The sequence below is a fragment of the Anolis sagrei genome, chromosome 5 (genome assembly GCF_037176765.1).
Source record: "Anolis sagrei isolate rAnoSag1 chromosome 5, rAnoSag1.mat, whole genome shotgun sequence".
NCBI lineage: Eukaryota > Metazoa > Chordata > Lepidosauria > Squamata > Dactyloidae > Anolis > Anolis sagrei.
In genome coordinates this window covers 143,377,357-143,393,197 of record NC_090025.1, presented here as the reverse complement: position 1 = coordinate 143,393,197, position 15,841 = coordinate 143,377,357, and the positions used below count along the sequence as shown (strand labels likewise).

The 15,841-nt window shown below is 41.5% G+C and overlaps 1 protein-coding gene across 1 annotated transcript; it reads right to left on the bottom strand.

Moving 5' to 3' along the window:
• Positions 1 to 307: 307 nt before the first annotated feature.
• LOC132775381 (cathepsin E-like) lies at positions 308 to 13,541 on the bottom strand. The gene is made up of 9 exons (XM_060776133.2): positions 13,463 to 13,541; positions 10,723 to 10,900; positions 8,375 to 8,492; positions 7,230 to 7,348; positions 6,099 to 6,298; positions 4,419 to 4,541; positions 3,005 to 3,149; positions 2,097 to 2,195; positions 308 to 1,966 (listed from the first exon to the last, which is right to left on the bottom strand). Exons 1-9 carry the CDS (start codon positions 13,516 to 13,518, stop codon positions 1,784 to 1,786), a joined length of 1,221 nt encoding a protein of 406 aa, XP_060632116.2. The 5' UTR covers positions 13,519 to 13,541; the 3' UTR covers positions 308 to 1,783.
• Between the last annotated feature and the right edge of the window lie 2,300 nt (positions 13,542 to 15,841).

Below are 15,841 nucleotides of genomic sequence, written 5' to 3'. Positions count from 1 at the left end.
CGAGGTCTCTTCCAACTCTATGATTCTATGATTCTAGAAGCAGTTTCTCAAGTTGCTCCTGACACACAAATCAATCAGCCTTAATTTACAAATCCATCAGTGCCAATGGAAGGTATTTTACAAGCCTAATTGTAACATAGGGGGTAATTTACAAGTAGGTTATAACTGCGGAAAGAACCCATCCCATGAATCCACACCTCCCTCAAAAATCCTCTCTTCTAAGATTTAAATAAATGTCACATTAGTTGGCAAGCAACACGGGAAAACTTGCAAATAAAAGTGGAAAAAAGGACACTTCAAAAGATCATTTTCTTGACCAATTTTAATTGACTTGCACATTTGCATCTAGAACTGATCTGAAAACATAAGCTGGGCACAAATGAGAAATTCAGCTTTTAAAAGTATCCCCTGAGGTCACGATAGCTCTGAGCATACAACGGCTGTAGAAAATCACTGGGCGCCTTGCCCTTCTATTTCTACAACCAAGTTTGGTCCACTGCTAAATGTATGAAAACCCTCTTTACATGTTGACAGAAAATATCGGTACAGATCATTGGTTTCCCCAAACGTTATCCTACTTCTAATATGTGTCTGACAATGTGCAATGTCATCCCTGCCAGAATGCGGGCAAGACGGAGAAGAGGTAAACCAACCAATTAGGGTTCCACTTCCATTAGTTACACCAGACCTTCATTTAATAGAGAAAAATCTCATAAAGAGATTAACATGTCAACTTGTCTACACACACCCAAAAAAAAAACATACCCATCTTACAGGCACTCTGATACATAACCTCCATGATTATTTGTTTGTAGTATTTTTTTGTGCTTCAATTCATTTTTTAAACTTGCCTTTTACCCCAAAGTCTTATAGAAAATCCAGATTTTAGGCATGTGATCAGAGCATCACTTCAGTATGTAATTATGGTGAGAAGTTAGTGGTGGGCAGAACTGGTTGCTGAGAGGTAAGCAATTCCACCAGAAAGTGGCTTCTTCCAAAGTTGGTTTGTGTGTAGATGCTTGCATATCAATATATTAGTACTAGTGCACCTCTGCTTAAAAGAAAATACATTAGTGTGCATGTCATGAGGGTGGATAGAGGAGCATCCTCGACCATGTGGCAAAAAATAATGCAAATAATGATCAAAGGTCTGGAGACCATGTTCTATGAGGAGCAGCTTAAAGACCTGAGGATGGTTAGCCTGCAGAAAAGAAGGGTGAGAGGAGAAATTATAACAATGTTTAAATATTTGAAGGGATGTCATAAGGAGGAAGAAGCAGGCTTGTTTTCTGCTGCTTTGGAGACTAGGGGCCCTTCCAGACATGCTCTATATCACAGGATTTGATCCCAGGTTTTCTGTTTATCCCAGATTATCTGGCAGTGTGGACTCATACAATCCAGTTTAAAGCAGAAAACCTGGGATCAGATTCTGGGATAGGGCCCTATGACTTGGAACAATGGGTTCAATGACAGGAAAGGAGATTCTACTTGAACATTAGGAAGAATTTCCTGACCGTGAGAGCTGTTCAACAGTGGAAGTCTGCTTCAGGGTGTAGTGGAGGCTCCTACTTCGGAGCTTTTCATCAGAAGCCGGGTGGCCATCTGTTGAGGGTGCTTTGATTGTGCCTTTCCTGCATGGCAGGGGGTTGGACTGGATGGTCTGTGTGGTCTCTTCCACACTATGATTCTATGATTTCCTGCCAATCCATCTAGACTTACTGTTATGTAGGGAAGGGTCATTAGTATTATGCAAGTTTCCATTGATGAGTGTCTACTACACCTTCTAATAATGCTTTGTTGTATGAGCAGCAGGCTTTGCAAACCCAACTCTGTCATTCCCACGATCAAAGATACAATAAAAAGCAGACATAAATACATCTCCCAGAATCCACAGAGGCATGTTGTGGCCGCTGATGTCCTCAGCCTGAAAACCACTGAGACACACATTTTCTTTTCCATTAAACTCCTGTGAAAGAAAAACATACACTTCTTTTTGAGTAATGTGTTTCCATGAATGCTAGGTGTAACAAAGATGGGTTTCATGAGCAATTTTGTACGATTCAGCCAATGAAACCCATGAGAGCTTAGATACATACCTTGATTATGTATTTCTCTGCAGGTAGTGTAAATTCTCTCTCCCCAATGGAGAAGGTTATCGGGGGCAGACTGGATACTCTTCTGCAGTCTACAAGGAACTGTGATAGAAAATGATTTATTCAGCCTTCTTTGTTTGTGTCCCCCCCCCCCCCCCCAATTCATGTATATCTTTTTTTTAGCCTTTTATATCTGGAAACTTTACAAACAGAGCATCATGGTGATGGAAATTCTATTTGCTTTTTATCATCTAGTAACCAGAGGCATATTACTTCTGAATTGTACTGGCCCAATTTTGACTAGAGGTGCATCTCAACTGTGGAATCAATGCAGTCTGACACAATTTTAATTGGCATGGCCCAACTTTATGGAATCTATGGTTTGTAAATTTTGAAGTCTTAAGCCTTCTGTGCCAAAGAGTCCTGGTGATTCACCAAATGACAAACCCCAAGTTTTCATAGTATTGAGTATTCACAGAACAGATACCATGGCTTGTAGAAGACTTCCAGCAACTTGGGATCCATTCACATGACATAATTATAGTGCTATTATTCCTTTTCACCTAATAGAGCTTGCAGTTTAGGGAGAGGCATTTTGAATTCTTGACCAGAGCATTTTGCTGCCTATCAATCACCAGCCTCAGGCTTCCATAGGATGTAACCAGGGCACTTATATAGAATAATGCTAAAATGTTAAATTGTGAATGGGCCCTTGGTGCCTTTCAGTTATATTGAACCTCAACTCTTATTATCCCAGGCAATGTAGGCAGAGTTATGGCACTAAGATACGTCACAAGGGGGCAGTCACACCCAGATCAAAACCATATGAATTCAAAAAGAGGTAAATGATGGCAATATCCTAACATCAACAGGTCTTGTTTTGTCTTGAGTTGCCCCTTAAACACATTTACCTCTCCAGTTGCAGTTGGGAAAGCTCCAATACTTTGTTGCAGTCTTACTATTTGCGAAAGTGGGCCAGTAATGAGCGAAGTACCCGAATCAACAATGGCTTCACAGCCAGAGTTACATGATATGATCTGTCCTTGGATTTTCACACTATATGATGAAGATGGCAGAAGAAAGAGAGAGAAACACAAGCACAGATGTGTCATCAAAGGCTTTCATGACTGGAATCACTAGGTTGCTGTGAGTTTTCCAGGCAGTATGTATGTATGTATTTATTTATTTATTTATTTATTTATAGTATTTATATTCCACCCTTCTCACCCCACAGGGGACTCAGGGCAGATTACTATGCACATATACATGGCAAACATTCAATGCCATTTTGACATAGAACATATATAGACAGACACAGAGGCATTTAACATTCCAGCTTTTCTGGTTTCATGAGGCTCAATTCCAGCCACAGGGGGAGCTGCCACTTCACCGTCCACTTATGACACTGAGTCCTTTGATGGAGTACTTCCTCATTCTTCTGCACACTGCTGGAAGGTTTTATGGCGTCGTAAATTAGTTAAATTAGCCTCCCTGCATAAAATGGTACCTAAATTTGCTACTTGGCAGCTGCAACTGTCTTTTGGGCTGCATAGGTCGACAGCAAGCTAGACTATTAATGGTTGGGAGCTTACACCAACCCAGGCTGGCTTTGAACTCATGACCTCTTGTTCAGTAGTGATTTAATGCAGCTGACTACTAATGAGCTGCACCACAGCCTGTTCTTGGATGCCATGTTCCAGAGGCATTCTCTCCTGATGTTTCGCCCACATCTGTGTCAGACATCCTCAGAGGTTGTGAGGTCTATTGGAAACTAGGCAAGTAAGAATATCCTGGACATTCCACAGATATATAAACCTCTCTTGCCTAGTTTTCAATAGACCTCACAACCTCTGAGGATGCCTGCCATAGATGTGGGTGAAACATCATGAGAGAATGCTTCTGGAACATGGCCATACAGCCCGGAAAACTCACAGCAACCCAGTGATTCCAGCCATAAAAGCCTTCAACAACACATAGGGCAATATAGTTTGCAGTTTAGCATTATCTAACAATGTCATTCTCACAGCAACCCAAAAGCACAGATGTTAAGATTAATACACTTGAAACAAATACAAACATGGGGATATACTGGTTGGAAATTAAAGAAAGTAATACGTGGAAAGTGGGTTTTTTAAAAAAGCATCCAATATAAATATAAACATTTCATTAAAAGGCTTAAATTGGAAAGTTACATTAGCCACAGCACTGATGAGTATAAGTTCTAGATTGGCACACTTTCTTTATACATCAATCAGGGCTGATATGTTTGGAGATTAGAAGATCTTCTGCCTTACCTCCTCAAAGTGTCAGCTTAAATTAATTTACCTGTTCATATGAATTTGCCAGTAACCCTTCTTCGTGACAGGAAACCATTGAATGGGGCCTGTGAAGAGGGAATGGTCTATGCCCCCGAGAGTCAATACACCGCCATTCTCACCGTCGTGTTCTCTATAAAAGATGAAATCCATTGATTTGGTAAACAAGCAAATTGATTCGGTAAACAAGTTTTCCTGCAACAGGAAAATTAATAAGTTTCAATTCTGTCAGGTCACCTATTAGTGCTTGTCTGGTCATGAAAAGAGAGAAATTGTCTCCAAGAAAATATTGATGAGGACTACAAAGTTTGACGTCTACAAAGTTAAATACCAGAGTCATCTAAAATCAACTCGCCTGAAAACTAGTCTTCATACACCATAACGTTTTGAACAATTAGCAAAAAAAATGGCGATTGGAACTTCTGGAAGTTGAAATCCCAAACATCTGCAGAGTCACACACTGCTATTCCAATTTAAGAGAATATGGCCCCTTCTACACTGCCATATAATCCAGTTCAAAGCAGACAATCTGGATTTTATATGGCAGCGTAGAAGGGGACTATTTTTCTCAGCCAGAGATATTTGCTGACAGCAAGATTTCATAACATTGGAACCCATGCCTTTATTTTCTAGGATACCTTTCTAGGTCCTCCTATGCAGTTCAGTGGTATGCTATGACCAGGAGAAAGCTAATTAAATGGAGTTTGATTGTATCCATGGTTTCAAATATCCACATTCCAATCAGGACTATATTCCCATAGATTTGGACGTCTTACTGTATACTATTTGAAACTAGACACCTTTCTCATCCCATCAAATGATCTGATGGTAGACAGTAGGCAGAATGGCTTCACTGCAAAAGCAACAGAGAGACACAGTGACTTTGCTAAGAACCTTGCCATTTTGATTCATGTAGATGTTTGGTCTTGGCATGGTGTTGTTAGATGTACAACACCTACATTGTCATAACGTTCCAATAGTCCAGAAGAAAGATAGCGTGTGAGATTGAAAGTCTGCAGAGAGAGAGTAGAAGGATTCTGTGCAATGTAAGACACCGTAATCCCAATCACAGTAGAAGCCAAAACTGAAAACCAATCATGTGTCACAAAGTGTCACAAAATGTTGAAAATACCTTGTTCCTTTATGTTCCTCATAGAAGGGATGGCATGTAGATGAGAGACCAGTACTCAAGCATAGAAACAATCAGATTTCAAATCCCTTTTAAAAATTGAGATCTAATCCCTTGTATTTTCTATTGGAGCTGAGAATGACTTCTCTCCAAAACTTTGGAGATCTACTGCCAGGCAGTACAGATCAGTGGCTCCCAAACTCACGTCTCTGGATGTTGTTGGCCCACAGTTCCCATCATCACTGATCACAGGATCTTGCTGGCCGGAGAATGGAAGAGTTGTAGTTCAACAACATCTGGGACTGGAGGGAGGGAACCACTGGTATAGACCATTCTGAGCTACATGAACCAATAGTCTGACTCAATGTTAGGCAGCTTCTTACATGTTCGTTTTTTATTTGAGTGGATCCTCTTCTAAACTGATAGAGAAAGAAGTATGTAGGGAGAGAAACTCAGTCTATAAACAGATACACACTCATGCCCATGCCAGTTTTCATGTTACTATTTCCCCAGAAATCACCTATGCTGTCATATCCCATATTTATATTTTAAAATACTAACCTGTACAAGCTGAAGGAAAATAGAGGTTCCTCTACCAAATTTTGCTTTATTATATTGTCAAATACAGGCAATGAGTTGGTTACTGATAAGGTTGGATATCCCAAGCCCAGCACTCCATCGAAGTGTGCAAAGGCAAAAGTCATGCCAGGTTCAAAAACTGACTCTCCGAAGGCTTGGTCTTCAATGGTAATGTTGCCAATCTGTTCATCAATTTGTATAAAGAAATATAATATATGAAATGTGTTTGCATTCTAGTTGCTCAACAATTTATTAATTTCTGATATATAGTCTATAGCACATATTTTAGGACCTCATTGGACAGATGGAGGGAAAGGTGAGGGAACCGTCCTTCTTTGTTCCCAACCGTCTTTCCCCATCTTCTGGGATGGCCAGCCATCGCATGTCCTTTTCCTGTCTTCTGCCAGTCTTACATGTTTTAAGACATTTGGAGTCAGATATGGTTGAAGGTGGCTTTAGAGCTCTATTTCTATGTGCTTCAGAAATGGAATCCCACCAGAAGTGCCCTTACGTCATATGATGGTCTCCATGAGAACCCATTTCCCCAGTGCATAGAAACAGAGCCCTGAAGCCATCTGATGAGGTCCTTATTGATCCATTTGCCATTATTTGTTTCCTGGTTGGAAAATATGGTTTCTTGGTACTTAGGAAACTCAAAAAAGTGAATACAATAGAGATAATTTTACACAATTTTGGACTGGGATTAAAATTATAAAATTATAGAGGTGGAAAAGAACACAAGGACTATCCAATTGAATTCTCTACTATGCAGAAACACACCATCAAAGCACTCCTGGCAGATCCTAAAATGTTTGTGGAAATTATTCTGTGTAAAAATACATGAGGAATTTTAGTTTTTTGCATGAAAATTGTGCTTTTGTGCAAAACTCCTGCATTCTATGCAAAGAATGCCCAAATAATGGACAGCCAGAGCACACATTGCACCCACGAATCAACTGTTATTACACTGGAAAAAGATGAGGAAAACCAAACATCTCTACTGCAGAAATACTGCTCAACACTTGAGGAGCACCTCTGCATAAAGAATAACAGCATTAAATAAACCAAACACGGTGATTCGATCAACACATTTGAGCCTCCATGATTTCTTACCTGTACCTTGTCTTTGGCAACAATACCCATGAGCCTCCCTGTGCCGTACTGCAATGTAAATTTCTGCCCTCCATGTGCATAAGAGTCTGATGAAAACGGCATGAATTTTTGATGCAACTCTGTAAAAGCAAAGCCCATTTTTATGACTGATGTCCACAAGGTAGGATTAACTTTCAAAATTTTCATCACAAAAATAAATTAGCTAAGGCATAGCCCATGCCACTGCTAACTGGGAAACTGGGAAATGATAAAGAGAACGAACACATTTTTGGGGCAGAGTTTCTGGTGCCATATGGGCTTTATTGCTCCCCTGAAATGAATTGAAGGCTACTCTATCATCTCCAAACCCAAAATGCCAGTTTGCTCAGATTATGTAAGCAAAGAAGGGTGCCATTTTGGTTTACACTTCTGGTGGTGCAATGCCTGGCTGGCTATGGATCTGTGCATGTGCCTTCTAGCTGCCTTTTGATTTATGGTGAGTCCAGAAATTTCTTATGCAAGCCACATGTACAATTGGAACTTTAATTTCTGCGGTACTGAAATTATTTGACAAACAACAGCCACCTGGGGTATGGGACAAACAATTTGTACGCTCTCTTGACAAACAGAGTCAAGAGAGCTTACAGTGACACATATCAATATGACCCTGACAACATATACTTGACTGAATCACAAAGATTTCATGCAATCTTGTTTCCACGGGTTGGAGTAGCTTTAAATGTCAGACAAATCTGGCGCATTTCAGCACAACTAGAGGAATTTACAAACTATATGATAAAAGGACTGCAGTCACTCCAAATGGAAACAGACTCTTTAGCAACACTTGACGAATAGAGAAAGAGCTACCAAGGATGAATTCACTAGAGTTGGACTGATGAAATTATTAATTATATGATAAAAAGCCTTGCAACCCCATTTCAGGTTGCGACAGAATTTTTGTGCAATGGGCACTACTGTCCCATTATTACTTTGGCCCACAATAAAAGCCTTTGTAGTAAGAATTAAACTTATGGCCTCTTCTTTGAACCGCTGCTCAGGCCTTAGGGGACTCCTAAACTTGGTGAGAGCTTGCCTGGAGTACTGGTGAGTCATTGCCCCTACAGCCATACAGCAACCCAGTACTGAAACAGCATAACACTCCTTACCACAAGCATCACTGATGCAATAAGCTGAAGGGACCCAAAAATCAGCAGAGCCAGTATCAAAGATCACTGTGAATTTCTGAGCTGGAGTGCCAATGCTCACCTCTCCGTAATATTCGGTCTGTGGGATAGGGGAGAGGGAAGGGGAGAGAAGTAATTATTGTTTTTATTGTTTTTATTGCTTCTATGGTTTTTATATGTATTTATTTTTTTAATGTATTTATGGATCCCCCGGTGGCGCAGTGGGTTAAAGCACTGTGCCGGCAGGACTGAAGACCGACAGGTCGCAGGTTCAAATCCAGGGAGAAGCGGATGAGCTCCCTCTATTAGCTCTAGCTCCTCATGCGGGGACATGAGAGAAGCCTCCCACAAGGATGATAAAACATCAAAAACCATCCAGGCGTCCCCTGGGCAACATCCTTGCAGACAGCCAATTCTCTCACAACAGGAGCGGTTGCTCCTGACATGACAAAAAAAATGTATTTATGATGTGATTTAATCACTTTTGACCCATATGTATGTATTTATATATGGCATCTAATTGTTGCCAGTCTGTATGCCGCCGCAGGATAAACGACGTAAATAAATAATGGCACACATAAAGAGGAAAAGGAATCGGATCTGCAAGGTAAGTGGCATGGCACACAGGGCCTCCTCCTCGGCCTCTTCCTCCCGTGTGATACAAGTGTCTGTTTTGCCGAAGGAAAGGAAGAGAAGTAACACAGAAAAATGCAGCACAGCCAGCTCCCAAACAGGAACCCCTGCTCACCTCCGAGGAAGGGACTGCCATGTGAATGTTCACACACAGCACCATCCTTGGAAGGTGAGTGCAGTGCAAGGAATGATGCCTCTCCCTCCCCCCCCCCCCCAATACAGACATCTCCTGGAGATAGGACTGTCCTGTGAACATTCATAAGACAGCTCCATCTTCAAGAGACGGGTAGAGGGAGGACTCATAGTCATCACAGCCTCCTCCTGAACATTCAGCTCTAGCAGGCAGCACTGTCATGTGAACGTTCACACGGAAGATCCATCTTTGGGCACTGGCACAGCACGAGTGGTGATCCCTCTCCTATCCCCACCTCCTGAATGTTTGCATGGCAGCCCCAACTTAGGGAGGCAGGACCAGCAGTACAAGCCCAGGAATAATTAAAACCATGTCTGTGAAACCTGTGAATGTGGAGGGCTGAATGCATATACTGCTTAATGACAAAAGCTATACAAAGCAAATCCAAGCCCCATAATATCATTGGAGGCTGTCCCCAGGTCTCATGTTTTGCCTGGAAATCTCAGAGCTAGGGATAAGTTTGGTCTGGCAACCATATCTGAGATCCATATATGTTTCATATGCAAATATGTTCTAGTAAGTTGTGACATAAAACTACAGCTGAACAAAATGGGCATGAATGTATTGTCAAAGCCTTTCATGGCTGGAATCACTGGGTTGCTGTGAGTTTTCCAAGCTGTATGGCCATGTTCCAGAAACATTCTCTCCTGATCTTATCTACATCTATGGCAGGCATCTTCAGATGTTGTGAGGTCTGAAGATACCTGCCATAGATGTGGGTGAAACGTCAGGAGAGAATGCTTCTGGAACATGGCCATATAGCCTGGAAAACACACAGCCTCCCAAAATGGGTATGAACTGTATTATTATTTTGAAATATCTTAAATCCAGAAGGTGCCATGAGAGAAGTGGTATGCCAGGTCTGACTTCCAAAGCTTATCAGTCTACCACTTCCATATCAGCCTGTATGAAGTGGAATAGCAGAGTCTCACATCCTATATTTAGAAGAAGAAGAAGAAAAACATTTCTGGCATCCTCTTCAGATTGTGACATGAGCTGAGGCGTCAAGAACATGAACCATTTGTTTGTTTGTTTAACTGCTCATGTGCAATTGATATTTGTCAGATTATCTTCTTTGAACTGGATTATATGAGTCTACGCTGCCATATAATCCAGTTCAAAGCAAATAATCTGGAATGCATATGGCAGTGTAAAAGGGGCCTCAGGGGGATGAGTTTGCATGAAGCCCTGACTATATTTTCATTAGAATAATTATGGGGGGGGGGGGGGGGGGGCTAGGTGTCACTGACAAAAGATATTTTAAATCACACTTCATACAGGTAATGACAGAATAATAAAATGTTTCCAGCACAAAATTGATTTATTTTCTGATATGGCAAAATGCTTTTGGTAAGATCAGGATTATTGACAGCTTTATAAACTTTGGGTGTATAGGTCGCAATCCAGCTCCATTATATTTGAAACAAAAACGTTTGAGGAGTGTGTTAATCTGTATTCTTGTTTTATTCCTCCTCCCAGTTCTGTAATACAAGTAAATACTCACATTCATGTAATCGCAGAGCCTTACTCTTGCAGGTCCTGCAGACAAAACAGTATCTGAAGGGAAGCAATGCAGGTACTTCTGAGCAAAACCATCCGGCAGATGATCTCTCCAGAACTGATCCAATTCTCCCTTTTGCCGAAGTGTTCCTCTGATAGATTTAAACCGAACTAGAGGGATCCTAGATGAACAATATCAATACACATTTTGTGTGTTGCACAGTGGGATACCAGCTCCCAGGATTTGTCCTGTTTTTCCTGTTTTGTATATTCAAGAATCATATGATACAGACTAATAAAGTGAGTGCTCTGAATATATTGATTACTAAAGATAGATGCTTTTGAACTGTGGTGTTGGAGGAAAGTTCTGAGAGTGCCTTGGACTGCGAGAAGATCCAACCAGTCCATCCTCCAGGAAATAAAGCCCGACTGCTCATTGGAGGGAAGGATACTAGAGACAAAGTTGAAGTACTTTGGCCACATCATGAGGAGACAGCAAAGCCTAGAGAAGACAATTATGCTGGGGAAAGTAGAAGGCAAAAGGAAGAGGGGCCGACCAAGGGCAAGGTGGATGGATGGCATCCTTGAAGTGACTGGACTGACCTTGAAGGAGCTGGGGGTGGTGATGGCCGACAGGGAGCTCTGGCGTGGGCTGGTCCATGAGGTCACGAAAAGTCGGAGATGACTGAACGAATTAACAACAAAAGGAGCCCCTGGTGGCGCAGCGGGTTAAACCGCTGAGCTGCTGAACTTCCTGATTGGAAAGTTGGTGGTTCGAATCCAGGGAGCGGGAAAGACAGAGTTAGATAAAATTACTATCAACTGCCGAGGAGACTTTAAAGGTTAACTGGATCCTCCCCCAAAATGTACTTTTATTATTGTTAACTCGCATTGTTTTTGCTCTTTGTGGGAACATGATTATGTTTTCTCTTTAGCATTTTTGGTGCCTGTTGCTCTGAGGTGGCTGTGCGTATGTGATGCTTTTTGTCATGGCTTTGGGCTTGCACAATAAATTATTCTGATTGAGTAGATCAATAACTACTGCCCTGGTGGGAAGGTAATGGCACTCCATGTAGTCATGCTGGCCACATGACCTTGGAGGTGTCTATAGACAATGCTGGCTCTTTGGCTTAAAAATTAAGATGAGCAACCCCCCCCCCTCCCAAGTTGGACCCAACTAGATTTAATGTCAGGGAAATCCTTTACCTTTAAAGGACTGAAATACATCCCCCCCCCCCCCCATCGCCAGACACAGGCAAACTTTAGAAACTTGGGGGTCACATAGTGGGCCGGAGCAGGGTGGGTGGGCCAGGTCCCTTCCCTGCCCTTTCTTCCCCTTCCTTTCTCTTTTGGAGGCAGGAAGTGAGGATGGGGAAAGGTTTGGATCCCAAAAGGGTTAGCCTTGATCAGGATGAGATGATGGACAGGAGAGAAAAAGTGTATCCATGAGACCCCATATTGCTTACTCCTGATGTATAATCCTAGAATTCTAGAGCTGGAAGAAACCCCCAAGGGCCCTCCAGTTGAGCCCCCCTGCCATGCAAGAAGGCACAATCAAAGAACTCCTAATACATTCTCTGCTGAAAAGCCTCTATCACACTCGAAGGCAGCCTAGACCACTCTCCAACAGCTCTCACTCTCAGGAAGTTCTTCCTAATCTTTTCAGTTGAATCCTTTTCCCTGCCATTAGAACCCATCGCTCCCTTGTGCCCTGGTCTCTAGAGCAGCAAAAAGTCAGTTTTCCCCCTCCCTCCTCCCCAATGGGACACCCTTTTCAATCTTGAAACATGGTTCTCGTGTTCCCTCTCTACCCTCTCTCCTCCCAGCTAAGCATCCTCAGGAGGAAAGGAAGAAGGAAATGAATAAAGGAGGGAGAGAAGGGTGGAAAGGAATGGAGGAGAGGGAGGGAGGAAAGAGAGAAGGAAGAAAATAGTAATATAATAATAACTTTATTTTTATACCCCGCCAACCATCTCCTCTAGGGGCGGCCTAATCTTGGGACACACCCAAGATTACAATTAAAACACACATGTAAAGCACTTTAACCAATTTAACTACTTAGACAAAAAGACAAAAGGGAAGGAAGGAAGGAGAAGGAGAAAGAGGGAAGAAGGGAGGAAAGAGGGAAGGAAGGAAACACAAAACGGAAGGAAGGAAGGAAGGAAGGAAGGAAGGAAGGAAGGAAGGAAGGGGAAACAGAGAGCGGGAAGGAGGGAGGAAATAGGGAAGGAAGGACTAAAGGGTAGAAGAGAAGGAAGGAGGGAGGGAGAAAGAGGGAGGTAAGAACGGGAGGGAGGGAAGAGAGAAGGAAAGAATAGGATTGTGAGAGAGAGGAGAGCCTGAGAAAAGAACCCAAGTGATTGCATCCGGCACCCGGGCCTGGGTTTACCCATACCGGAGTTAGATAGTCAGGTGGGTAATACCTCTACATGTAAATCCCAAAAAGCTCATCTTAGCTAGCATTAGATAATGCCCTTAAGCTAGTTCATTAGAGAATGAACCATGGGACTTGTGATCATGGTTTTATAAATCCCATTCATTGCAATCTGATTTATGTAGGAAATCTTCCTGATTGGTTTTCCTCATCTCTAAGTGTAGTAGCATATCGCTCCGCAGCAAATAGGCAACCACAATCTCAAAAACTTTTGTCAATACATTTCTGGAATGATAGGCAAGACTCCTTCATACAGAAAAGTGGTTCCCATTGCTCAGAACACAGCAAAAATATTTGAAATTCTTCTTACCTTATCAGAGCTGTGGCTAATGGCATATAAATCAAAACAGCTAAAAGAACCTTCATGGCTTTGGGTGACTGGGACTGAAAATGAGGAATCGTCTTTCATAATCTCACCTTTTTATATACTTCCCTGGCCCCATCTATACAGCTGCTCATGAGGTCAATCAGTGCCTGGAGGTCAGCAACTTGGCAGGACATTTGTAATGCGCTGCAGAAGCAACCATTTGGGTAAATACTGTGATCTACTAGAACAAAGATGGGCAGGAGGGAGATTGGGATCTAATGTGAGATTATTGGATGTTTTGGAACAAATTAACAAGGCTTCTTGATTCAAAAAGTTCCAAAAATGGTGACAACCACACCATATCCCTAAATCAAGGTTTTCACAGCCTTGACCTACAGCAGGGTTGGGGTGACCTTGCCAGCATAGAAAATACTGGGTACTGGAATCCAATGACTTCGAGAGGACCACATTGTTTCCACTCCTGACCATAGCATCTTACATGTAAATTTGTATCTGATTAATCCATGTCAAAATTGTGGCTGTCCAGGTGTTTGGGACTTCAGCTCCCATCACTGAAGCAAAGTGGGGTAATTATCTCTGGGCCCTTCTACATTGCCATATAATCCAGAATATCAAAGCAGATGATCCATATTATCTGTTTTGAACTGGATTATCTGAGTCTACACTGCCAAATAATCCAGTTCAAAGCAGATAATCTGGATTCTATCCAGTTGTGTAGAAGGAACTCCAGGCTCACATACTGGGAAGACAGCAATAAGATGCTGGAGGACATAACTATAGATGCTGTGAAATCTGCTCTACATCTCCTAAACTACCCTACTAGCCTGGTGTGCAGCAACAAACATTGTTTTCAGAGTTGATTTTACTTTCACTCTGATTTCTGTAAGGGAAGGGCTGTGCCATTTGAATTTTTGTGACAGGCAGGAAATAAAAATCTTGAGTCAGCTCTATAATGTTCCCTAAAGCATATATTCTAGAATAACTTCTCAATGTCTTGTCATCATTGAACTCATTACATGGAGACTTACCTGAGCTCCTACTTGGTTTTGACCTAACCTTAACGTATCCTAATGGACCTACAAACTCATGGGGTAGGTATGCACGATTGTGCAGTCATGCAAAGGAATATTTTTGGTGCACATCTTCAGTCAACCAGTGAATGGATGGACAGAGCGGAGCTGCATTCAGATGTTATCCATCTGTCGTTGGGCAACTCAAGATAAAAGCATTGTGGAAAGGAATACTGATACCTCCTTTTAAAACACCCCTAAGATTTACACTTGCACCAAACCCCTTGGTAAGTCTTAGGACCCTTCCACACAGCAATATAACCCACAATATCAAGGCAGATGATCCACAATATCAGCTTTGAACTGGAATATCTGAGTCAATATAACCCACTTCAGCAGTTCAGGATTTTATACAGCTGTGTGGAAGGGGCCCGAGTCTGGCCTTTGGCTTGCCAACAGGAGCACAACAAGCAGCAATTTCAGGTCAAAGTGATCTACATTGATAATCTTGGTTAATGGCTAAACTCTGAGCCAGTTTTGCATGCAAAAATATATTTAAGGGTGTTCTTATTTTTAATTTTATTTTAACAGGGAGTATGTTTGAAGAAAGATACTGGCATCCTACATTCTCAAAACAAATGACAAGGTTCAATTCTGGTTGCATTACATGTATATTTCACCACATAATCATATTAGACATCACATTTTAAAAGCTGTCCTCTGCTTTTGTTTACCTTGGTTCACCTCCCTTCCAAAAGCAGATGGCAATGTTATCGTACCTTTTCTGAATCAGAATTTTTTGGGAAGGGGAAGCATAGTTTGAGTTTTGTAAATGGTTTAATGGTAGACATGATGTGTTGTGAGAACGCAGAGAGGTATTTATTTATTTATTTATTATTTATTTATTTGGAACATTTGTATCCCGTCCTATTCTCGACCTCCGAAGAGGGACTCAGGGCAGCTTCCAACAATACAAAACCACCAATAAATACACAATTACATAAAATGATAATAAATATATATTTAAAACAGTTTGCCAGGTTTAAAACGTCCTCCAAATCAGTCCAAAAAATGTGGTCCATAAAATCTCATCTATGTAAGTTTGAAACATGCAATGGCTTAGACGATGCTACTGGAAAGTGAGATTAACAGGAAGACATTGGTTATTATATGTTTTTAATGGATTTTGTATTGTATTGGTTTTATAATGCTGTTTTAAATATTTTAATTGTATATTGTGGATTTTAATGGCAACGAATTGCTGCCAAGTTGTAAGCCGTCTTGAGTCGCCTTCGGGCTTGAGAAAGGCAAGTTAGAAATATTGCAAATAAATAAATAAATAAATAAATAA